Source organism: Acomys russatus, chromosome 18 (assembly GCF_903995435.1).
Source record: "Acomys russatus chromosome 18, mAcoRus1.1, whole genome shotgun sequence".
NCBI classification, from domain to species: Eukaryota; Metazoa; Chordata; class Mammalia; order Rodentia; family Muridae; genus Acomys; species Acomys russatus.
Window position 1 is genome coordinate 5,480,720 of NC_067154.1, and position 26,484 is coordinate 5,507,203.

Genomic DNA, 26,484 nt, shown 5'->3' on the forward strand with positions numbered 1-26,484 from the left:
TCACCACCAGGACCAAGTAGCCTCACCCCAGCCTACTAAAGTGAAAATGACCTCCGGCTACCTCAATCATTAACTCACCCTCAGGGATGGTGGAGTTTAACAATTTCCACCATCCCTTTGCTGTCAGCTCCCTTGAATGCACACACATCCAGCGCTCTTGGTGTCGTTTTGTTTTGTTTTGTTTTGTTTTGTTTTAAGACAGATAACAAAAGAATGCATGCGCTAGCAAGTTGGGTCAGTGAGAAGCCAGGTCTGTGCCCTGAACAAAGTGATAATGAATTCAGTGTCTACAGTTCTAAGAAACCAGGAAGAAAACTCCCAGCTGTTTTAACTGGTCCCCAAATAGAAAGACTTTGCACCCTGCCCCGGTTGTGCTGGTGGGTGTTTTCCCGGTGTTGTTCACAGACTGGCGCTGGAAAATCTCTGGGCAACCCCGAGGACTCCGGACTCTTTGCTGTGGGCCCAGGGGAGGGCAGCTTTGCTGGGTACACTCACAAACTGCCGGCACCATTTACTATAGAACGCACGGCCGCCGGGCACTTTAGCCAGGGGGTGCAAGGTAAACACTGTACGCCTACTGCACCCCACGCTCATGGACATAGGCCATTTTACACGCCTCCCCCACTCACGCTCACGCTCGCGCTCGTGCACACGCGCGCATCCCGTGCACACGCTCGGGTCCTCGCCTAGTGGCACCCGGGAGCGCCCGCGCAGGGCAGAGCGGAGGGCGGGGAGGGCGCGGCCGCGAGAGGGCGCGGCGAGCGAGCGGCTGGCTCCGGGGGCCGGGTCCTGGCCGGTCCCGGGTACGAGGCGCTCGGAGGGACCCGGAGTGGAGGGAGCGCGGCGGGCACGCGCGCCATGAACCCGAAGGCGGCCGAGGAGGAGGAGGACTGCGTGGACTCTGGCGCCGAGACCGGAGGGTGAGCCAGGCGGGCGCCCAGGACTTGCGCTCCGGAGCCCGAGCCCCCAGAGCAGTCCCTGGGTTGGGGTTCAGTATCTTCGGGCCAGCGGCGTGGTCTGTGGCTGCCTGGGGCAAGGTGGGGAGGGGCGGGAAGAGCCCCCACCCGCGGCTGGAAGGTGGTGGGACCCGAGGCTCAGCTACATTCCTCGCAGCCCTATGGCCCTCGGTGCCAGGTTCAGCCCCTGTCAGCTAGAGATGTGGCTGCACCTGTTTCCACCAGCTGGGAACCCCAGGGAGCCCCAGGGAGTCCGGTCCTGAAGACTAGGAAAGCAGGTGGAGAGGGTGGAACGCCTGGCACACGGAAAACACTCCGCAAAACCCGAAGCCGGCTAAGAGGACTATGTCTCACTCACACTTATACGGTGCTGCTGAGCGGCCTCTCCATCCTGCCAGCCTAGGGTACCAGCAGGAAGCTGCAGTGGGGTCTTGTGTGCTTCAACGGATTCAAGTAATTAGCTCAAACCTTTGGAGGCTAATTATTCCTCCCCCAACAGCAGTTTTCCTGACTAGGACAAAAGACAAATGCATTTTCAGAAACGAATGTCCCGTAATGGTTTCCACCCAGCTCCTATCTAAAGGATTTTTCCTGTGCACAGACATCCAGGATGCAAGTGCTACCCCGGTAGGAAAGCCTGTCTTTTCCTATCTAGAGAAATCCAGCTGGAGGTCAGAGGCTACCCCAGACTACAGAAGACCTCGGAATTCTTGGAAGGTGGAGAGGTTTCAAGCTAATTTTAGGATTTGGCAAACTACTGAGAACATGGAGAGAGGCCTGTGCCAGAGTGGACCTTGGGGTTGTGACCTAGCCCAAGAAATTGTCCCCCAACCTCTTCCTGCCTCCCAACCCCACCTATTCCTTGCAGCCTCGGCTACCACCCCTACCCCTACTCTAACTCTGGACCTGCACTCTTCCCCACAGTGGGCCCTCTCTGTCATCCAGCCATGGTATCCAAGGCTTACCCTTGCTTTTGCTTCAATTTTGTTGATGTGACACTTGTCAACTTTGTTTCTCTCCTTTTTGTGGTGCTGGAGTTCCAACCTAAGCCTTCAGGCACCATGGAAAAGAATTCTTTTTTTTTTTAATGTATATTTTATTTATTATAATTTATTCACTTTACATCCTGATTGTTATCCCCTCCCTCCTATCTTCCCATTCCCACCCACTCTCCCTCTTCTACCTGTTCCCCACCCCTAGACCTCTGATGTGTGTGGGAGGGGGCTCCTACCTCAACTGTCTGGCAACAGCCTATTAGGTCTCATCAGGATAGCCTGCATCCCCTTCCTCTGTGTGCCTGCTATGTCTTTCACTAACTCACGCTGCTGTTTTGTTTTGTTTTAATCAACTTCGGTATCCCCATGGTTAGCTGAGCCATGACTAGAAGAAACAAAGCAAGATTTGCCAGCTCTTTGTAACTGCTGTGCAGCAGCCACTTTTCCACAAATTTCCAACTTGCAGGGCTTCCCTAAAGCACATGTTTGCCAATGGGCCTTGCCTGGGAGAAGAGGATGTGGGTGCTGTCTCTGAGGGGTATCTTCACCCCACCCCAACCCCAGCCAGGCTAGTAAGAGAGCTACCAGGACTCCTGGGAAGGTCTGGCTAATACAGAGACACCCAAGCTTCTGTTTCCTGCTTCTCATTAAAGAATGTTGCTGTACCAGGATGGAATTGTTCAAAGAATTCTAAGTGCATCACTAGCAAATTTCAAATGTAAAGCGATTTTATTTTGTACAGAAGTTTCCATTTGTGACCATTAGCCTTGTATTTGCTATTGACCTCTCTATACTTTGAACTTGACTTTAGCTGTCAAAAGCTCTGTTAATAGTTGGCTCATTTTTTTCTGGAGTCTTCCCTTTCTCTTCTACCTTAGCTGAACACAAAGCACACAGCGCCCACACATTAATTGTTTGCTGCGTCTTTTGTTGTTGATTTTGCTGTTGTTTGAAACATGGTCTCGTGTAGTCCTGGTTGAACTTGACATCGCTAAGGAGTCGATGATAACTGTAAGGCCCAATCTTCCGGCCTCCCTCCCCAAGAACTGGGTTTTCAGGCGTACCCCATGCCAGGATTTCCTCAGTATTGTCCCTTCCAAATGTTTACAGCACTTCTGTCTATCAAGGGCAAGAATTGAGTGTGGCCTTGGATTGTTAGCTCCTTTGTGCTAGCTGCTTCTCCTCAGGTGTTACCTTCCTATCTGACCTGGCCATGCTGGCAGGTTTTTCTGATGCCACACTTTTGCCAAACTGGCCCTTCTGCCAGCTCTGCCATTCCTGCCTGGCATGCCTATCTATCTGGTGAAATTCTACTCCCTCTCTCAAAACCCAGCTCAAGTGACCTATCCACTGGGATATCTGTCCTTAATTTGGGGTTCACAAATGGCTTCAAGGAGTATGCAAAATAATAGACCTGGTAAAGTTGGACGAGAAGAAAAATATTTTAGTTGGATTCTCAAAGTAGGCCCATTGATCTCTTCTAAACCAAGTTAGGAGAGAATGTGGATGTGTCGGTGTCAGTCTGAAGGGGGGCAGCCAGCCAGTGGGTATCTTTGGGGTTTAGTGTGGAGGTCTAATGTGATAGCTTCGAAACTGCTCTTGGAGCCCTGCGAGAGATGAACTCAACTGAAGGTCACAGAGAGCATTTACGCAGCATCCTCTGGATGACGCCTGTCTTTCTAAGCCCCTACATGCTTTGTTGGCTCACTGAGTTCGTAACCAGCTCAGCCTTGAGAAGCCACTGCACTGAAATATCAAGCAAAGGCAGGGAAACTGAGGGCAGAGCCCAGGAAGGAGGGACGGGCTGTCCTAGAGCCAAGAGGGGGTTAAGTTTTGTAGGAACAAAGGTCAATATTGTCTGACTGAGAATCTCATTATGTTAAGGAGTGTGAATATTGTTTTATTAATGGAGATAACGAAGAGCAGTGATTGTGGGAAGCAGATGAGATGGGCTCCAGAAAGGAGTGGAAGCTGAGGAAAGCGTGCGAGCTGAGCCATTTGTCTAGAAGATTACCCAGAAAAGTGAGGAGTGAAAAAGCAGTAGCCAGACAGGGAGGGGAGGTGAATTCCCTGGGCGGGGCTCTGACTAAACAATCAGTGTCCATAGAAAGAATTCTCCTGCAAGGGAACACTTTGACCGTACATCCCATCTACATTCTGAGGAGGCAGACTCCAGACCCCATATGGATGGGTCAGCTTTGCATAGGAGAGGGACAAATGGAAGGGAAGATAAGACTTCCACGCTATGTAAACACAGTGCACCCAGTGGAGGTCTGAAAGGGATTTGGATGGGCAGTGGTGAATGGGAGCTCACTGGGAGGCTGCTTCTTTCCCTGCAGCCTGGGGTCAGACTGAGTCCCTGGCTACTTGAGCTCCCCATAGACTGGGAGAAGGGTGATCATTGCTATGTGTATGTGCAGACCAGCACGCAAAGCCAAGGACTGTAGGTTATTGCTTTAGGTCCATTGTGCTTCTGTGCTTTCGGATCAGAGATAGGATTCTAAGAAACTCTGCAGGTCCTGTTGGCAGCGGGCAGGCTGGGCTGGTCATTTTGGAAGTTAGAGTCAGCCTGCTTGTACTCAAGCCCTGGCCCCGCTTAGGAAGTGTGAGACCACGAGCCACTTGCTTACCCTCTCTGCCTTCAGTTTCCCCCTCTATATGATGGAGACAGTAATATCTCTTTTGAAAGAGTTATTGTAAAGATCAAATGGGTGTATTCGTTTAAAACCCCTGGAGTAGTGTCTGGCATCAGTCAGCGTGAGCCCAGGAGGATTTCTCATCATACTGTTGGGACAAAGAACTCTCCAAATACCAAAGTTAGAGCTTAACAGAATAGCAATGGTGACATCATGGTCACAGATTCTCCTTTTATTTTCGGACAGAGTCGTATTATGTAACTTAGGTGGCCTCCTATTTAGAATGTCCCTGCCTCAGCCTCCCAAGTGCTGGGATTACAGGCATGCGCCGCCCCCTACACCAAGCTCCATGCATTCTTTATCCTGCACAGTAGACACCCAGATGCCTTTACACACCTTAAGGAACCTGCTCATCATTGAGAACGTCCATGCCAACCTTGGTATTGTCATTATTATTATTTTACGAGCAGGTTGCAGCAACTCAATGGGCATACGGCTTATTGGTCTGCAGCCCAAGTCTTCAACTTCTAGCAACTCTCAGATTTCACCTAGAGTCAGTCCTTGCTTTCTGTAGGAGGAAATGCTGCCTTTTCTGACTTGCCTACCTAGTGCAGGCCAAGACTAAAGGCACACTAGTGTTCTGTGCAACCCGCGTTGTTTGGAAGCTCTGCTGGAAAACTGGCCTGTGATTCTGTCTGCTGTTAGGAGAAACTAGCAAGCCACTGCTGACATTGGCAAAGCAGCTTATGACACAGAACTTCTTAACAGAGGGACAGGCAGTTCCTTGAAAATACAAATAAAAGCCAGTGCCAGCAACGGCAGTTTCATTAGTGAGTCTCCAAGACACAGCCTCTACCAAGCCATGTCTAGTGAATTGTTTTCCTTCAGGAGTTTGGTCTGGCATCAGGGGACTTCTGCCTCTGTGTCATCTGTCACTGATCATTTGGCCCATGGCAGTGGCACATCTTTAAGGAAACTACATCCAATACTCCTCTTTGGCCTAAGAAAAGAAGCAAGGACTGAGAAGTGAACTAGGTGGATGGAAGAGAGTAGGTACAATAACGTTTTAAATGGTCCAGCTTTTTTTTTTTTAAACAGGAAATCTTATATAGAGGGCAAAATGACCTTGTAGTTGTGCCCTGTGTATAGTTTGTGTCCAAGGCTAGTTGGCTCTGTCACTGTGGCGTTCAAGTTAGTGCACCGAGAATAAGCAGGGGAAGTCCATGGACATGACACAGAGAGCCATGCGTTTGCATCAACAGGAAGGTCAGTTTGACAGGAAGGCCAAGATCAGTTAATTATGCCATAATCTTCCTGGAAAGGAGAATTTAGAATGATACTCATTTATATAAAATGAACATACGTGCAAATTGCCTAGTAGACCTCCAGCAATGGTGAACTATCTGAACTGCAGAATGCCTTCCCGTATAATCCCAAGTCATGCAATTAATATACAGTCTGGATATAAGTAACTTTTTATTATTAGCACAGATATTAAATAAAAACAATATTTGGAAATATATATCTTAAATGTTTTTATATATGTATATATATATATCGGGTATGAGAGAATAAGCCTTGTATTATTTATTATATGCCATCTACAGTATAGGTTCAAGAATTTACATGCTAAAATTCCTAAGTTCACCTTTCATGCTCCACTCTGGAAGGCTTGCATCTCAAGTGCAGAGTTAGCAGGGAAACACTTTCTTTTTTTTTGGGGGGGGGGAGGAACGCTTTCTGATTTGAGACCAACAAACAGAAATCTCATACTGTCCCTACCCACCCTAAATAAATTTGGGGAGCACTAAGTCCTTCAAGCAGTCTGGTCAAGTACCTGACTGTTTTCTAAAATTATCTTAATCTATTTCTTCATGAAGTTGTCTTAAGCTTTACAGTTTGTCGTTCACTGGCAATGCCATTAAATAATCTCATTTATAATATGAGCTACAGACGTGGAAATACCTTGACTCAGTCTATATTCTCAATCGTGGCAACTTTTCTAAGGACAGGAAAGCAAATAGAAAGCATCATTCATAAATATCTCGTTGCCCTGTATTTTGTAAGTGTGGACAGCCAGGAACAAGAAGGGGTTGAACGAATTGCAGTGCCTCGCTTCATCTAAAGTGGTACCTAGGAAAAGAGCAGTTCAAAGCTGTCAGCTCTATCGTTATGGCAACTGCGCAAATTAGAGCCAGAGGCTGGAGAGCGAGGTGAAGTTTTAGATGCCCCTTTGGTTTGACTGGTTTTAATGGAGTAAAGACTGCAGACTGGTCAGAGACCTCCCTGTATGGTAACAGGGTTTTGTGTCTTAACTGGTGAGCATAGATGTCATTGAAAGTCAGACGTGATCGGAATGGCGCTGTGCAGATCGGCCGCTGCGTGAAGGAATTGGAGTTCCAAGTCTGTCACAGACTGGCCAGTTGGCAAGCCTAACCCCAACATTTCTGTGAGTCTCCAGAGATTTGGGGGGACTTCGTGGAAGGGTGTCCTTTTTCGCTAGCACTTATCCTAAAATATTACCAATGCGCTTCAAGATTCTTAACTGTGGTTTCAATGTAATTTCCATTATGCATCTATACCCGTCTGCATGCAGAGCTTTACAATGCCTGCCTCCCGGAAGCTCATCTTTGGCAAATCCTAGCTGAGAAAACTGACACATTTTTGCTATGGTAGGCATAGTAATGTTACACTTTCCATGTCATATTTGAATAGTCATGCAATTTCTGGGAAGTCTGGCCAGCCTAAGATGATCATGGTGTGATGGAAGAGCTTTGCTACCAAATATATACACTGAATGCATGCTGGGCCTTCACTGTACTTTATTATAATTAGACTTTTCAGTGTCTTCAGTGCTGCTTCTGTTCTGTCTGGCACCAGAAGGAATTGAAGGTGCCAATGCCGGGTGCGGAAACCCTGGGATTCAGGATGTCACCAATCCTTGATGCTTTCATTTCCCTCAGCCAATATGGCACTATGCCCTAGCCCAACCCACCCTACTTGCTCATTACCCATCATCCACTCTGCCCAGTGAGTCCGAACCCTTGTCCTTCCTCACTTCCTGGTCTCCTTACAGATAATGTCGCTTTCACTTCCCAGTTGGAAAGATTAGGTCAACTGACCTGACTTAGAATTGCCTAGGAGCCACAGGCCGGACATATCAGTGGCAATGCTGCCAGGGATGGTGGGTGGCACCATCCCACAGGCTGAGGTCCTGGGCTGAATAGAAAGGGAAACCGGAGGAAGTGAGCTGAGTGCCAGGCCAGCATTCCTCTCTCTCCACTTCCTGTTTGTACACAATTTGGCCAGTTGCCTTGCCCTCTTTCCCACCTCAGTCAGACTCTCCCTCCCTCCCTTAAGACACTTTTATCAAGTATTTTGTCACTGCAACTAATAAGACAATTAGTAAAATAGAATTTGGTGGGTATGTGAGTGCAGTTTATAAAGAGGGGGATGCAAATCCCTTTAGCGGTTTTTATTCTTTCCAATTGGAAACATTAATGGCATTTTGACTATTGAAACATTTCATTTGAAAACAGAAAACCAGGGTCCTTCCCCTTCCGTTTTGTTTCTTACCCATGAATCGAGGCAACATCTGGTCTGAGCACTGTAGTGATTTGAACACATAAAAGCTTAGAAAAAGTTTTACACGCGATTGTAAAATGTGGTAAATGGAGTGAAAATTGGATAATTCAAGAAAGGCAACCGGAGACTAAGTTAATAGAAGGAGTACATGCCTATAAAAATGAACACAAGGTTGCAGGTTCTTTGTGTAACTACATCCCCTAGCCACAGGCACCATGAATCCATGCACCCCCCACCCCAAGGGATTAATTGCCTACTGAGAATGACTTTAGGGTGCAAGAGCATAAACAGCGTCTACACCAAAGTCCTTGCCAAAGAGGAAAGTCCCTACAGTCCTGCCCCTGTGAGGTAGGGACATGCCGAGGCAGGGCAGGTCCTTGCCAGCATTCCATATAGCCACAGAGTTACCAGCATAAACCCCACACGGATCACTTCTGCTCAACCCTCCCTCTCCATCCCAGGCCGCACCCCATGACTCTCCTGTCCACCAGGCTTAGGAATGGAATCCACTGAAATGCCCTGTGCTGAAGGTCCTCACTGTAGTGTGGACACACGTGGACACTCCCCTCCTCCCCAGCCAAGTTTGGGCCTCCTTCCTCAGGGCTTCCTGTCAGCATCCTGTCAGCAAAGAGGCACTGCAGTGGTGCTGTGTGAACCCTGGAAAAGTGCTCCTTGGCAGGAAGCGTCACCTTTTGGGGAGTTGTGAATCTGCTGGAGGCTTTCTCATGAGAAAAAGAAACATTCAAAAACTCTACAGCAAATTTAGAGGGCCCGAGAATCCCACAGGGTCACCAAAAGAGCCATACATGAAGGCCCCAGTTTTGCTTTCAAAGTTCAAGCATGGCACTGATTTGCCCAAAAAAGAAGCCTCACCCATGACCGCTTCAGCAGGCAAACGGTACGACTAACTACCAAGTTGCCATCGCTAAGGAAGCCCTTGGCTCACTCAAATGGTTCATTGGGATAAAGGAAAGCGACGTCTAATCCTTCTTATGCCTTGTGTTTCAGGTCTGACTACAGCCATCTGTCCTCCACGAGCAGTAAGTATTCTCTGACTGTCCTTCAAGGTTGTCTTTTTAAAAAAAATTTTTTTTAATTAAAATATAATTACATCATTTCCTGCTTGCTCTCCTCCTTCCTACCCCTCCCATGTACCCCCCAACTCCCTTCCAAATTCATACCCTCCTCTTCTTTACCCATTGTTGTTATATATACATATAAACAAGTTGTGACATATACATAAAAACAAGAAATATAAATACAGGCTGCTCGGCCCATGCGCTCTTGTTGCGTGTATACATTGTTAGGGCTGACTGTTAAGATCGGGCAAGCTAATGAGGTGCTTCATCCCTGGAGAAGACTAATTCTCCGTCTCTCGGGATTTGTTAATTGCATGTAGCTCCTCAGGTAGGGGTGGGGCCCCCATGAGAGTTCCCCCATCTATGTTGGGATGTCAGCTGGTGTTAGAATGGTTCAGGTCTTGGGAGGCAGCCATGTTGTTGACATTTCATGTGTCATAGCTAAAAGGTACAGTGACGTCACCGCAAGCTCTCCTGCCTCTTACAGTCTCTCCACCCCCTTGCGGATGTATAAGCTGGGGCTGGGCACCCCGTACCCCGTAGTAGTATACTTTCTCTGCATTTTGACTAGCTGTGCTTCCTGTAATGGTCTCCTCCTGCAAAAAGAACTTTTTTTTTTTTGCTTAGGGTAAGATCGACACTTAACTGTGTATATGAAGGTAGGTAGTTAAGGTATAGTTTGGAACTGTGCTTGTTTAGCAAAGTGTCAGTGGTAGGTTCTTCTCTAAAATCCATGACCTCCGCTTGTGGTTGGCTAGGTTTACAGTACCAGATAGGACTTCCCCCCTGTTCAGTGGGCCTTGCAGCCAATTAATTAAACGGCTGTTGGTTACTGCTAAGATTAGGTGCCACTATTGCACCTGTAGGGGTACCTTGTCATGCTGGTCATTGCTGTGGTTCATAGGTGTCACAGCTGAGTAGGACTATTGTCCTTGCTGCTCTCAGCACCTTTCATCGTGCCTTCTAGTACTATAAAGGCTAGTTCTCAGGGAGGGGGTGTTCAGGTCAATTTCATGTCAAGTTCTCCTGGTCCTGTGTCCAAAATGTGTGGTGTCCTCAGCAACAAGGACTTACCTTCAACCTCTGGGAGGCAACCAAGGGCAGTACCAATAGCATATATTGTTTGGGGAGCATCTTGAACTCCCTGCCCAATAACTCAGAGGGAGTTTCCCATATCTGGTACTAGGCTTTTTGTTAGGCAGTCTTTGGCTCTTGGGTGGGGTACTATAGCCAGCCCAAAGTGGTATAAGTTCCTTTAAACGTGTATATGTGTGTGTACACATATACTTATATTTTACATGTAATTTTAGATAAATTCCCTATGCCTTTTTCAAACATCCTTCATGTTATGTATCCCTCCTCCCTCCCTTTCCTCCTGGATTGACATCCCCGCACTAGTTATAGGACCTCTCCTCTGGTTTTCCTATTTCCCCCCTTCATATCCCTCACATGCTGCTATCTTTAGAGCTCCTTCCCATACGCACCATGATCCTTTTACTTTCCTGGTTTCTGCAGTTACTCCCGATTATATACTCTCACCTGAATATTTGGAGCTAGGCACCACAGACAAGAGAGGAACATGTGGCATTTGTCTCTGTGGGTCTGGGTTACATCACTCAGTATAGTAGTTTCTAGATCCATCTATTTACCTGCAAATTTTATGATCTCATTTTTCTCTACATCTGAGTAGTATTTCAGTGCGTATGTGTACCACGTTTCTATTATCCATTCATTGATTGGATGATTATTTTATTGGTTTCCGTTTCCTAGCTATTGTGAATAAAAGCATCAAAGAAATGGCTGATCAAGTGTCTGTGGAATAAAATGTAGAGTCCTTTGGGCGTATGCCAAAGAGTGGTGTAGCTTTGCCATAGGGTAGGTCTATTTTTAACCTTTCGAGAGTTCTCCACACTGGTCTTGCAGTCCCACCAACAGTGAATGAGAGTCCCTTTTCCTCACATCCTCACCAGCATTTGTTGTCAGTTGTTTTGTTGATCCTGAGGCGAGATGAAATCTCAGATGTTTTGATTTGCCATTCCCTAATTGCTAAGGATAATGAATACTTTTTTGAAATGTTTCTTGTTCATTTTTATTTCATCTTTTGAGATCCTGTGTTTATATCAAAAACCCATTTTCAAGCTGGATCATTTGTTTTCTTGAGTTTTTTGCTTTGAGTTCTTTATATATACTGGATATTAATTCTCTGTCAGAAGTATGGCTGGGAAAGATTCTCTCCCATTCTACGGGCTCCTTCTTCACTCAGTTGATTTTTGTTTCCTTAGCTGTGCAGAAGTTTTTAGTTTTATGAAGTCCCACTTACCAACGGGTGCCTTAACTCCTGGGCAAATGGAGTCCTATTCCCAAAGTCTTCTCCTGCATCTGTATCATGTAAGGTGTGAACTGTTTTCTTCTAGCAGTTTCAGGGTTTCAGGTTTCAGGTTAAGGCCTTTGCTATGTCTGGAGTTAGTTTTTGTGCAGGGTGATAGATACAGGTCTTATCTATTTGTTACTTTTACATGTGTACATCCAGTTTCCCCGGCAACACTTGTTGAAAATGCTGTTCTTTCTCCGGTGTATGTTTTTGGCATGTTTGTAAAATGTCAGTCAGCTGTAGTTATATGTACTCATATTTGTGTCTTCTATTTTGCTCCATTAGTTCATATGTTTGCTTTTAGGGAACTAGCAAATGTTTTGTCACTGTGGCTACGTAATATATCTTGAAACCTAGAACAATAATCCGTTCAGTATTGTTCTTTTTGCTTAGGATTGTTTTGGGGTCATTTTGTTGTTGTTGTTCCATATAAATTTTAGAATTTTTTTTTTCTATTTCTGTGAAGATTGATTAGGATTCTGGGATTTTGATTAGGATTGGATTGAATCTACAAATTACTTCTGATAGCATAGTCATTATGACAGTGTTAATTCTAGTGATCCATGGTCACAAGTTATCCTTCCATTTCCTTGATCTCCATCTTCAGAGACACAAGGTTTCCACCTCCTTGTGTAGATTCATCCCTAGTTAGTCTATTTCCTTTGATGAGACTGTGAATGTGAGTGTGTCAACCATCTCTTTCCCAGTGTGTTTGTTGATGATGTATCGAAAAGGTTCTGATTTTTTTTTTTTTTTTTTTTTGGTAAGTTGATTTCATACTCTGCCACTTGCCTGAATTGTCGAGCGTTTCTAGATATTTTTGATGGAGCCCTTGGGATCTTTTGTGTGTATCATATCATCTTTAAATAGAGGTAGTTTGGCTTGTTTTTCTGTTCTGGTCTTATTGCTCCAGCTTCAGCTTCAAGCACTATAAAAGAGACAGCCCTGCCTCATTCTTGATTTTAATGGGCTTATTTTGAGGGTTTTTTTTTTTTTTTCTCCCTTTAGAGTAATGTTGGCTACCAGTTTGCCACATATAGCCTTTATTATGTTGAGAAATGTTCCCTCTAGTCCTACTCCATCCTAGGCAAAAGGCGCATTAGATGTTGTCAAAGGCCTTTTCTGTGTCTATTAAAATCATCATTCAATTTTTGTCTTTAAGCCACTTACATGATTTATTATACCTGTGTATGTATGTATGATGAACCATCCCTGCATCTTTGGGATAAAGCCAACTTGATCATGGTGGATGATTTTTTTTATATATATACCTGTATTTGATTTGCAAATATTTTACTGAGGATTTTTTTCATCTATATTATTGGCCTATGGTTTTCTCTTTTGTTGTGTCTTTACCTGACTTTGGCATTAGAAGATTACTGGATTTGTAGGAAGATTTCAGGGGTTATTTTTGTTTCCTTCCCTTTCTGCTACGAGCGCATCTAAGCCTGTGTTTTTCTTAGGTGTTTCTATCTCTTTGTTTGTCCTGGGTCTGCTTCAGCTGTTGGCCTCATCTTAATTTAACTTGGGTGGCTTGGCTAAACCTAGAAATGTACCCGTGTCCTCTAAGGTTTTCCACCTTAATGGAGTACAGATTTTTAAGCATTCCTGCACACAACTCTGAATATGTTTGGTATCTGTTGTAATGTTTCCTTGTTCATTTCTGATTCTGTTCATTTGAAGCTTCTTTTTTGGTTAATTGGGACAAGGGTCTGCAGATCTTATCTTCTCAAAGGAGCAGATCCTAGATTTATCTCTTCTTTGCACTGTTTATTTCTGTTTCTTTAATTACTGCTCTGGTTTTTATTATTTCTTGATGTCCACTGGATTTGAGCTTGGTTTACTCTTGTTTTTCCAAATTCTTGAATTGCATCATTGAGTCATTTATTTGTGCTTTTTCTGATGGAGGGGTGCTTAGAGCTCTAAATTTGTCTCAGAGGGTGCTTTAAGGTATCCCGGGGCTTTTGTTCTGTTGTGTTTTCATTTCCATCTACTTCCAGGAATTTTTTTCCTGATTTTTTTTCTTTGACCCATTCATCATTCAGTAATGCCCTGTTCAATTCCATGAGCTGTGTAGTTAATGAAACAAGTTGTTATTGCTGTTGTTGTTTATTTGTTTGCTATCAATCTTTAAGTTTGTTACATTATTGACAGATAGTATACAGGAAGTTATCTCAATATTCTGAATTTGTTGAGATTTGCTTTGTGTCCCAGAATGTGATTTGTTTTAGAGAAACTTTGATGAGCTATTGGGTAGAATGTATATTATTTGATGTTTGGGCGGAATATTCTGTGAATATATTAGGTTCATTTATATATGATGTCATTTAATTCTGTTGTTTCTCACTTTTCTTTTTTTTTTTTTTTTTTTTTTTTTTTTTTTTTTTTTTTTTTTTTGTTCAGATAATCTACTAGAGAAAGTGAGGTATTAAAACTACCTACTATTGATGTGCTGATGTTTATCTGTGTCTGTAAGTCCAATAATGCGCTTTTTAATGAAATTAGGTGCACCAGAGTTTGGTGCATATGAGTGTAGGATAGTAGTGTCTTCTTGGTTAATTGTTCCCTTGAGTAGAATGAAGTGTCCCTTTAAAAAAATCTTTTCTGGTTAGTTTTAGTTTAAAATCTATTTTGCCAGATGTTAGGATGGCAATGCCTGCTTGTTTCCTCCTCTTGTTTGTTTGGAATACTTTTTTTCTATCCCTTTACTATAAGGTGGTGCTTAACTTTAAAGGTGGGTTTCTTGTAATCAATAGAAAAGTGGGATTTGTTTCTTAATATATTTAGTTAGCCTGTGTCTTTTGATTAGAGAGTTGAAGCCATTAATATTTAAAGTTATTACTGAAAATTATATCTTGGCTGCAGCCCTATTATTGTGTTTGTGTTTGGGCATTTGTTGTTGCTGTTGTTTTGTTGCTTGTGTTCTTAGTTCTACTTTGTATGTCAGTAATTATAGCTCCATTTGTTTTCCTTGTCGAGTCTCTTGGCTATACTTACACCACTCTTCAGTTCAAAATACTGATTCAGTATTTTCACTAGTACTGATTTGGTGGGTGTGAATTATTTTAACCTATTTGTATAATGGGACATTTTCCTTTCTCCTTTAACTATGACAGATAGGTAAAGTCCTGGTTGCGGTAGTCTAGAGTGACAGCCTTGGTCTTCAGAACTTTGAGTATATTGCTCCAGGTTCTTCCAGATTTGAATGTTTCCATTGAGGACTCAAGGCTGTCTTAACAGTCGTCTGGGGCTCAGCATCACAGAGAACATCTATGTAGCACATGCTTTGATCATAAGTAGGGATCACCAACGGAGTCTTTTTTGCAAAGAATGTGATATGGGAAACTCTAACTCTGGGCAGCAGCCTCTTCCTTTACCTTAGATATATGGCTCCTCCCTATGGAAAGCCAACCCAAAAGATATGCCCCAAGCTCTACCGTCAGCCTGCAAACCTTCTAGGAACGCCCTCTTCAGGAGACAAATCGACTCATTTCTTAACACCAAACACTCCAATCCCTACTACATGAAGGATAAGAGAAAACTCAGAGCCAGTGCTGCCCCCATAGGGTTCAGCTGACACCTCTGAGTACTTTTCTAACTTGTACTACTGTCTCTGCAGGCAGATATCCCCTTCCAACTTGGAGGGGACACCCTACTCTGAAAACTGCTGTGGAGTGAGTCATAACAATACCAATAATACCAACAGAAGCTATAATTAGGCAACTTAGCTTTCATCCCTGCACTTCAGATCTAGCTAAAAGGAGTAGACATTTAGTGATTTTAGAAATTATACTCAGTCTGAGCCTCGATAAGCAAGCAACCTCACTGAGCTATTCCTCTATCCCAGGTTGTAGACATTTTTATTTGTCCATCTTCCTATTTTTGTAATTCCTGCCTTATAAGCGATTATTAAATGTAATAACAATTAATAGAAAAATGTTTCATTTGAATACTCTGGACATTGAAAGGTGCTTATACTCAATATAAAAACACAAGTATAACTGTACACATGAGGAACTATGCCTCGTGCCTAAGCAGGACTTGGAGTGATTAAAAGCATTAATTACATCAAAGCTGTTCATATTGATTGAACATTTGTTTTACAATTACCCTAAACAATTGTCTTACAATGAAAGCCTTGACTCTTTTGATTTGGTAAATGATGAATTTCTCTGCCCTCTCTCGTGATCCTGTTAAACTTTCAACTCTAAGTAACTCCCAAGCGGAGAGATGCTTAATTTGATCACTGTGTTTATTGCTGTTGTAGCTTGGTTTTCCTCTGCTGAGTACCTAAGACCTGCAATTTAGTGCCAGACACTACTTGTTAGTAGGAATGACTGCCGTGAGCAATACCTGATCATTCCAGCTGACTGAAGACGCAGCATTGCCCCTCGGTTATTAAAGCTATTATAATCGCGAGAAGAGTTCCCTGCTGGCTGATGCACAGCTAAGCCTCCTGAACCGCTCTCCGGACTGCCATCTTCACTCCTGTTTGACCCAGACATTGCACTTCCTCTGGAGTAGTATCTCTAAACTGCCTACCCACTGCCAGTGCTGGACGTGTGCTCTCAACAAAGCACCTCTCTAGGCAGCGAACCTGGTCATTTGGTTTGCATGTTTATGTCTTCTTCCATCTTAGTTGCAGTCCGGGGTTATCCTTTAGGGCAGCTGAGATCAGTACTGAGCCACTGTTCTTCCTTTGCCTGAAGTTGTGGTGTTCGCTTCTCACTCACCAGACCTCATACACAGTGTGTGCTTCTATCAGGGTGTAGGTTTGGCTATAAAGGATAAAGAAAAGTAATCGCTAAGCAAGTAGAGATTTCGTCTGCTCTATCATTAAAGTGAATGCAGCCAAGGAGGCAGTGCGGGTCTGGGGAGCATTTTCAGTCCTTCTGCTACACCATGCTTAGCTGTTGGCTTGCAACCTTAAAGTTGCCTAAGAGATACAAGATGGCCACTGCCACCACAACCATCCTCCCATCCTCATTCTCAATGGGAAAAAGAGAAGAGGAGGGCTGGAGTGTTACCAGAGTACTTAGGGCCAAAGCCTGGCAGCCCTAACAAGCCAGGCTCAGCCACCCATCCTCATACACCAATTAAAAGACACAGGTTACAGTAAGGAGCAGAGAGGAGGGTTCGCTTGTTTACTTGGTCAATTGTTGTTTCTTAATGTGGCCACACTAGGATGAGGAAGCCCAAGTCCTTCGTGAGTTTTAGGTTAGTAAAGTCCAGAGTAAGCCTAGCTAAGCAGCCTGGCTCAGTGTGTGGTCCAGCCCATCAAGTCTCTCCTGTTCAGCCTTTCTACCTGGGAATCAAGTTCCTCCTCTGGCACCAGGCTCCGGCCTTCCTCTTCCCCAGGACAAGACAGGGGAATTCTGGTCTATGGAGCATCAACGGGTCAACAGTTCCCATAGCAGGGGAGTACTGAGCTGCATTTCTGGCCCCAGCCTTTACTTTTAAAGTTTTCTCAAAGACATTACCTAATAATCTTTTCTTATGCCTCTAGCCAATCTCGTCAGATGTTGATATCCAGTTCTGAGGGGTCAGCAACACTTTCCTGATAGTAAAAAAAAAAAAAGAATACTGGTGGGCCACAGCCAGCTGCTTTAGCTCAGCACCTGGCCTGACTCTGCTCCTAACCAGCCACGAACAGAATCTTGGCCCCACCCACATGCAGAAGGCCCCTTCGGTGGTCCTTGAAAGAGAGTGCACTTTCTGAAAAGATTTCATAATATTAAGCCTAACGTGGACCATGGAAAACACAAATATCACCGTGACACAATATGCTCTCCCATGACCTAGATAGTCACACTCAAAGGGTAGAGAAGGGACAGGGGTGACAAGTGTGTCATTGCCCTAAAGATTCTGTTGTGGGCACCTCTCTCCACTATGAGGACTGGGTGTGGTCCCTCTGTGTGACCAGCAGGTTCAGTTGTTGCCTTATACATGTGCAGGGAGAAGCAGGAAGAGCCAGGGCCTTTTTCTTTTTCTCCCTTTGACTAATAATAATAATAATAATAATAATAAATACAAGGAAGTAAACATGTATGGGGCCTGTAGTGTTTATTCCAATGTGAGGGCAGAAGGAATCAAGCCTGAATGAAAAAAATAAAAGTAAAACAGGAGGACATAACTGCTTCTAGGTATGGTGGAGGAGAAAGTTTATTGGGCATAAAAGGGAGACTACAGACAGAGGCAGAGGCAGAGACTTCAGAGTGAACATAACCTTAACCAGGCGAAGAGATGGGGGAGGAGAAAGGGGAGAGTCAGGAGAGCAAGATGCTCAAAGGGTAGAAAGGACCGATGTAGCCCAAACGGCTGGATTATGTAGGGAAGAGCAGCTCGGGGAAGGGCAGCCCAGCCCCTGGACTGGAGAGTTGGGGGTAGAGGGTGAGGTATGCCAGCAAAGAGGACCCTGTAACAGGGACTGAGGGATTCTGGGAGGACCTGGCTTCCAGAATCTGCTTTAATATGTTAAATAGGCACCTTAGCTATTTGTCTTGGGTTTGAGACCTAACATTCCAGCCTTTTGGTTGATAATGGATGATAAGGGTGACGTCATCTTTTCTATGTCTACTTCCTGCTGACACTGGGTGGGGTGTTGTTGTTGTTAAAGCTTGTTAGTTGACCAATACCACCAGAGATCTGAAAATGATAAATCAGAGTAGGTGGTATAATCTGAATGGGCTGTGTATCAATTGAAGTGACAGGCTTGCCTGCTACCTGGATGGCCGCCCTAGGCTTCCATGGTCTGGATGGCTTGACTGGAGGCAGTCGTGGGTCTTCCGCTGCCATTCAGGACAGCATTAAATCATCGGCTGCCACACAGATCAGCATCCAGCCTTCAGCTGCCAGACCCAGACGCTCTGAGAGATTTTTCACATGGAGAAGGGATTTGGGAGACTTGACCTTACTTTGACCAGGCAGAGTCTAGCACTCATCCCAACCGTGTCTGCAGTTTGGGCAGAACCCTGGCGGCAGCTGCGGCATGGGGCAGAGCAGGCAGCTCTGAGTGGAAGAGAAAAAACTTTAAGAGGGAACTGAGAGCAGAAGATACCAGACTGCAGGAGGAAGGCAAACCAGACACAGAAAGACACACATGGTATGTGCTCACTTATAGGCAGATTTTAGCCATATAGTACAGGATAAACATACTACAATTCACAGCCCCAAAGATGATATCAGGGAGGACCCAAAGGAGGATGCTTAAAGCTCACTCAGAACGGGAAATAGCATAGACAGCGGAAGAGGTTGAAGAGAGGGAACAGGGTAGGAAAGGGATTGGAGCGCTTGGTGTTAGGAAATGAGTTGGTTTGGTTCCTGAAGAGGGTGTTCCTACAAGGTCTGTTATCATTATAAATAAATAGAGTGAGACATAACAGATCTGATATGGAGAGATTTGTTGTAGAAGCGTGGGGAGAGATAGAAGTGGGAGTGGGGTACCCAGGGGGACCAGAGAGACAGACAGACAGACAGACAGGAGGGCAAGAAAGAGAGTGAATGAGAGTAAGGGAGAAGCAAGGTGGCAGGTTGGCCCTCATATCTGGTGTGCAGCCGAAGTGCATCTGGCACACACCTGGTGGCTACAGGTGATGACATCCCGTCACGGGCTACCAGATGCTAACAAGGTCTGCAGGCTGACGGTAACGCTTGGGGTATATCTATTGGGTTGGCTTCCCATAGGGAGAGGAGTCATATATCCAAGGCAAACGGAAGAGCCTCCAGCCCAGAGAGGTCAACGGGTGAAACGGGAAAAGTTTATTCGGAGCCACCAAGGCTGTGTCTTGGGAAAGCAGAGAGAAGCAATGGGGCAACTTTTCCAGGGTTTTAAGGGAAGGTACCAAGGAGGAGGAGAACCGGTAAGCTGGGGAGAAGGGCTTTGAAGTGTTGTGAGGAGGGACTGAAGGAACCTAGAAGCAAGCATAGGCCTTGCTATGCTACTAGGCACCACAGGCATTTGTTAATTTAAGAGCCACAGGTCCCTTTTGCCACAGATAAGGAGAGGTAGGGACTGGGTTCTCAAGTCCTGGGGGTGGTGTGTGTGTGTGTGTGTGTGTGTGTGTGTGTGTGTGTGTGTGTGTGTGTGTGTGTGTGTGTGTGTGTGTGTGTGTGTCTGGCTTTTGTCTAAACACCAGACTTTGGGAAAAGGATTTTCTTGAGACTGGACAAAGCCCAGCTTCTCCGTACTGTTGGCTGACTGCAAGCCAAGGATAGCTAGAGGGCAGGACTGCTTTTTATTCTCCTCATTGCCCAGATCTGAGGGCACAGAAGACTGAGCCATGGGGTGTGCCTCTTCTTCCTGGGCCTGAAATCTCATTTTACTCATAGTTGTGACACCCTCCAACCACGGGAGAGGGTGCGTGGCTGAGGGGTTTCTTTAACGTGTGGCTTCCTTTCGTGGGGTGAATTCCCCACCCGGGCCCCCAGTTACAAATAGCCAGTTTGCCCCTTTGTAGGCTGCTGGAGAAAGCCAGCTCCACTTTCGTGCTTTCTGAAAAGCTCAGCACACTGTGGCCCTAGGAGGATTTCAGTGAAATAAAGGATAAGGAATTCCATTCACCCTCAGAATTTTAAGCCCGTGTTTCCAGAGCTCTGGTGAGATCACCCAGCCATGAGGCATGATTTGCATTCTTAAGTGGTTTGAATAAAAGGGGCAAATTTTATAAACAGGGTGGAAGGAAAACAATAATTATGCTAGGAAAAAAATTAAGCGTGCCATGTAAGGCTGCTGATCTGATCCCGTGTGATTGGATATTTCCATTCAGATAAAAATTATAATCACACTTGAGAATTGCTCTTAGAAGGTACTAGAAACTTACAGTTTACATATTTTAGGAACATATGACATTCTCTTAAGGATCTCTGGCCCCAGAGTAGGAAACAGGCAAACAGTTAACTAGCTATATTTAAGGTCATTTTTCAGGACCTTCCCTATTTGGGCCTAAAATGGCCCCAGTTCCAAACTCAAGGCATCTGCCAGCTCTCCTCCTCCTGGCTCCTTACCACAAGGAAAGAACAATCAAGATTTATGGGTGTTTTCCCATTAGAAAGTTTAGGCATTGGTGCTGGCTGCAAGACACTGAAGCCGGCCAGGAGCCACAACCAGGCTTGTCATTCCTACTATGATGCCGGGCCTGGGGCGGGTGTGCCTCCTGTCCTGAGAGATCTTTTCCTGCAGATTATCTCCTTTTGATTTCTCGGGGGTTTCTGCTTCCTCTTGCAGTCCCAAGCATCATAGACTGACATCTTACACCGGCTACATTCCTGAAGCCCACACCCTGTTGGGGGAGAAGCGAGCCAGCCCCCTGTGGTTTCCTTGAAAAGAGTGGATAGCAGAGACAGAGAGCCTCCTGCCTTCCTCAGCTCATGCTGTGTGGGAGCTCCACAGAGGCTCTGCAGCACAAGAGATATCGTATTCTTCCTGTTTATAGGAGGGGATCACTTAGTGAAACTCGTCTTACCTTAGAGCTATTGTCATCACGCCTCTCCCTCAAAAGGAAGATGAGAGCGTTTTTTGGAAGACCTAGCGGCATCAAATGTAACTCCGGTCTGGTTGAAAACATCACAGTCACGTTCCTCTTCTGGTTCTGACCCATAATTGTGATTCTCAAGACAAATCTTCTTCAGAGTCTTACTCCATAAAAGCTAACAAAAACTCTATTCAGTCTCCTCACGAAGAATCCTTCTCCCGCCATTGGCTCTGCTGACCTCACGATCAGCAAAGAACGGCAGTGTGCACAGATGTAGATGGAAGCTCACATGGCTGTCCCTGCCACAGAGAAACCCTCAAGGGAAAACCTCCAGTGTCCGCTCAGCTAGGTGCAGAGTTTTAGATGATGTTGGCTGTGGCACTTCTGTGCCTCTCTCTAGTAGATCCACCACACTTTCCTTGATCTTCTACTTCCTCCTTTCCTAAAGGCTGTTGTAGCACTGGGAAAGGACACACTCATTTCTGGATGGAGGGGATGTGTAGGCTTTGACTTCTTCCAAATCTACTTTATCTGGGGTTCTTTAATTCTTACACCTCCTTTCCAACCCACCTACCGTAGATAGAAGAGAAGGGAGGTTGATGGGAACAGGAGAACTAGATTTTATTTTTATAGTCAGTTCTTTGGAGCAAATCCCCTGGCGTAGCCCGCAGGATTTCAGCAGACTAGCAATTCCACCAAAGTTGCTGCTGGTACCTGGAGCAGCAGCCGGAACCCGGAGCCCTGAAGCGTTCTCTGGAGCGGTTCTCTCTAGGAGCATCTCAAAGCGGAGCAATGAACAGCCAAACAATACCAAGACCCAAAAAAAAAAGCCCCGCCTTCAGTTTTGGGCTCATATATATAATCTCCTCTCAGAGTCTGCACTAAGATGTGTTTCAGCTGGTAAAAACCAAGCCCCCTGCACAAGGTGGTTCGTCTTCTAGTGGATAAACATCACCTGCTCTCTCACAAGTCTGTTCCCCATCCCACACTTGGGATCAAAACAAAATCATGTTCATATCCACTACAGTAATGCTTAGGGTTTTGAGTTTCTACTCTACTGTGACATGAGGTTAATTAACCAGCGTCCAGCAAATGAAACCCACACTTAGTGCCTCAGTTTTTCAGGTGTTTAAGATCTTTCCCTGGCACAAGGATGGTGTGTGTGTGCAAGGGGGTTCACAAGAGAGTGTCAGGTGAGTTACTGTATAGATAGATGGATGACTACAGCCCTATGCGGGGCTCTTGTGCGTGGCTCTTGGTGTTAGGCAATGACATTAGCAGCAACACGCTTCCTCTTGGGTGAGGGCGTGGCTGCAGAGTCCAGTAAGAAGCCACTTAGATGCTGATGTCAGAAAAAGCCATCTTACTTCCTTGTTGTTCCACAGAGGCTGTCTGTTTAAAAACTTTACTTAGAAGTCTCTGCTGTGTATACTGATGTGATCATCTGGGATGTCTAAAGCTGCTGGTCCTGTACCTAGCTATGACAGTGTCTTTATTTAACTACCCACCCCACCCACCCACCCACGGAAACAGCAGCCTCACTCAACACTGAGGGGAAAAAGAATCTGCTGGGGCAGCTCTTTCCACACCCGGCACACCAGGCTTTCACGGGACAAGCATGGTGGCTTCGACTTGGAGACATCTGGCACGTTCCTAGACCGTCCTTTTAGGAATGGAGTCCTTTAGTAGCTTGTCGATAACACTCTCAGATTGGTCTGGGTATTGTAGCGAGTCCACCAGAGGCTTAGCCACCACTAGGAGGTTGTGGTAGCCTCTGTGGCCCCACATTTTGTCAGCTCCCCGAAGATGCTGTTCAGAGCCTGGAGGAACGCATGTAGTTACTGTGTTGGAGCCCTGCTGCCTCAGATGCAGAATGTCAGGCCCCACTTGATTGTGTAGTGAAAGTTTGAGGAGCCTGGGCTAGCCCAGGCTAATGCTTATGACTCCTACACTTAGACGCTAGCTAGCATTGTGGGTCTCTGATTTGCTTAACGTCTGCTTAGAAAATGTGCTCACTTGATAAGTACCTAATTATTTCCACTAAGAATGGTCTCCTTTAAAACGTGAAACACGTCTCTTAGGTTTTGGAGTTCTTTTTGACAAGTGGCGCCAGCATCTCCTTGAACAGTGATGGAAGTAGCTAGCGCAGTCTCTCAGATAATGGAACACAGCCTGAAGCATTTGTATACCACACTGTTTGATGATGCAGGGCTCGTGTTTTCTCTGCATGGGAGACAAAAGCTAGACAGTGATGCTGTTTTGACAGCTGAGAAGAAAAAAAGCAGTAAGCAGAGCTGTGTGTCAGGAAATCAAAGGATAAAGACCTTACCACACAGGCAACCCCTCTGATGTTCTGCTATGCTCAGATCTAATTTTCAAAATACAGTGGAATCCTTCTGGCTTCAAAAACAGGAGATGTGGCTCCAAAGTTTTCATTCTTGAACTAACTGAAAGTTAGTTCAAATTTTCTACTAAGGAAGAAAAAGAAAAATGGAACCAGACTCCCCTGCTTAAATCTTCCCAGAGAACACAAGTGGCCCCTCAGGAATTTCTTGTCTCTACCAATGTTGTCAGGACCCCAAGGAAGGGAAGAAAAGTTAGTAGCTGATGTGACTGTGACATTTCTCATTATAAAAAGAATTTTATTGCCCAAATAGTTCATAACCATTGGATTTTTGTTTGTTTGTTGTTTTTAATTCAGAAAATGCAAAATAATAAAGAGGTTAAAACCTAGAATCCCACCCAGAAAATCCATTGCTTGTCATTTATTGTCTACCTTTGCATATTTTTAATGATCATCTATACCATAATATACTATAATGACAGTCTATACTAGAAGACCCTTCTGTAGCAGTTTGAGCACCCATACAGTGTTTATTTCATTGTGCTTCTGGGTGTGGTTTAGTCACAGTCACCAGTGCCTAAAGTAGGACCCTTCAGGTCGCCTTCCACTCTCACTATTGTAAACACGATGGCCAGGAACATCCCTACTCAGTTCGCATACATCCATTATGAGAGTGAACTCCTACCGGATAAAGATGCTCTGTTTGTAAAGCTCACAGCCCCTTCTTCTCATCACTAGGGACCATTTCACTCTCCCAGTGGCACCGAAGAGTAAGCAGATGCCTCATAAACATTGTGAGTTAATATGCAAACGGGATATATACATGCAGGTAGACACACACAGAGGCCCTGCACGCAGGCATACTGTATATAGACAGTGAGCAAGAGTGCTGTGCGGAGTAGCTGGTAAACACAGAGACTCTTGTGGTGTGGAGCTCCTCATGTTGAAGTCTTTTCTGCTCCTGTCATTTTCACGGAGCAGCAGCAGCCACAAGAGCATCAGGGCTATGAACAGGCTTCGTGGAAAGTAGCTCCCACTGCAGTGGGCAGTTTCCGGTCTGCAATCCCGGTTGCTGCTGCCTTTAACGCACGACGGGCTAGCAGATCAGAAGGGCTTGAGGAATGTTCACGAAGTCCCCAGGTCAGAACTGACGGAGGAGGCTCAGTCTATAAGCGTCCTTCCTCCTTCCTCTCCTCTTTCTGCATGTTTCTTAAACTTGTTTTGTGCAGCACGGTGGCTATGGGTGGGGAGAAATGGGCCACCCATCTTCGCTCTCTCTTTTCTCTTCATTTTACCTCTAAACCCCTTGTGGCATCATCACTCACATCTCATAAAGAGAAGCTGAGTCCTTGAACCTGTGCGGGGAAGAGCAGCATTCTTTTTGCAGTTGTGAGTCTTTCAACTATGAGTCTTTCTCTGCCCTTCTATAGTTAATCTGCTGTGGGCCCCAGACTGGGGGACATTGAGGTAACATATGTCACAGTGGAGGAGGTGGGGGCCCTTCTGGGAGATGGCAGCATAGAGGGGTCACCATCGGTTGCCATCGGTCACCATCCCTACCAGCACTGCTATGGAGTAGAAAGCCTTGCCCTTCAGAACATTTCTTCCCTGTAAGGTGAAATGAAATAACTTCAGAATGTGATTCTTGCATTTTTCTGTCTTTAAAGCAATGAGCCAGGGATCTGCAGATGTGGGGCCTCCAGGTAGACAAATTGTGGAAAAGGGAAACCTACATCCTTGCCGCCATTTGGAAGTAGTCATCTCCTGTGGGCATGTCAGTCTGTCTTTCTGGATTACACGGTATTGAGTTCCAAGGACAAGGATGAGCTGTTGTTATGAGTGTAAAGCACCCCACCCCCACCCACAGGCACGAGTGTTGAGCGCTTGATCCCCACCTAGTGGCAATGTTTTCTACGGTTGTGGAACCTTGGTTATGGGCTATGCCCAGTCTGAATCCAGTCTGAGCTCTCTGATGATCCACCAAGATGTGAGCAACTCTGCTCAAGCGTCCACACAACAGAACCCCTAGCCCTCACCAAGAACCCCGCCATGAGAGAATCTACCCTAACAATTCGTGAGCCAAAATAAGTCCTTTCTACCTTACGTTGTCTCTGTCAGGCATTCTGTCACAATGGCGATAAGTGAGTATGCACCTTTGTCTCTTCCTTTGGATCTTTAGGGCCTTAGGAGGCAGAGCTAAGGGACACTGAGGCAAAGGTTACAGACCAGAAGTGCAGGCTAGAGGATACTCACTCGCTCGGCCTTTAAACCCAGCATTGACTGGTCCACCTGGGGAAACAGCCCAACCTCGTCTGTTAACAAAAAGCCCAGATGAAATGTCCCAGCTGTCTGTACTTTGTATTTTTGTCCAGGCAGCTTTCTCTTCAGGTGACTCTTAAATGTGCAGGGACACTTGGGACAAGAACAGAGAACTTGTTGGTGCTGTCCTAAAGCTACCAAATGCATGACTCTTCCACTGACTTTTAGGCCAAAGCAAGTCCCCAAGCTCCGTTCCCATGTTTCTAGTTTGACCAGGAACAAGGCCAACACAGTGTGACAGCTCTGGTTTCCTGCATGAGCAGTCAAGATGTAATTTACTAGCATGCACATGGTGTCTTGTTTTTGAACAAATAACAAGTCCACCTATTGTTTAACGCCTGTCCAAAAAAAAAAAAAATCCCCTTTGAGATAAATCTTTATTAATATAATTGTGAAGATCCCATTCCTAGCTCCCTGTAGTACTAGGAGGCCTGGAGTTCTGAAGTTAACAAGCCTGCGAGCTCGGTGGTGGCTACATCTCCCTCTTGCCTGATTTGTTGCACATAGATTTATTTGATTTCCTGAAACGAGGTGGATTTTAATTCTGGACTTGTTGCTCCGACACCCAGCTGCCACATTCTCAAATCTGTAATGTTATATTAAGAACACAGCTTTCTCAGCGTGCCTTTGCTGCAGGGGAACGTGTGTGCTTTAGAAAGGACTGAAATCTCTGAGCAGAAGGAAAGATTTGGGGTACGAGGTGGTTTGGATGAAAATGGCCCCATGCTT

The 26,484-nt window shown here is 45.4% G+C and overlaps 1 protein-coding gene across 1 annotated transcript in view; it reads left to right on the forward strand.

Annotated features, from left to right (window-relative positions):
* The first annotated feature begins 761 nt into the window (after window positions 1–761).
* The window catches only part of Fam124a (family with sequence similarity 124 member A), a 56,629-nt gene continuing 30,906 nt past the window's right edge, over window positions 762–26,484 (forward strand). The window contains exons 1-2 of the mRNA XM_051160671.1: window positions 762–920; window positions 9,181–9,212. Coding sequence (XP_051016628.1) covers window positions 859–920; window positions 9,181–9,212 — 94 coding nt within the window. The 5' untranslated portion in view covers window positions 762–858. The remainder of the gene's footprint in view (window positions 921–9,180; window positions 9,213–26,484) is intronic.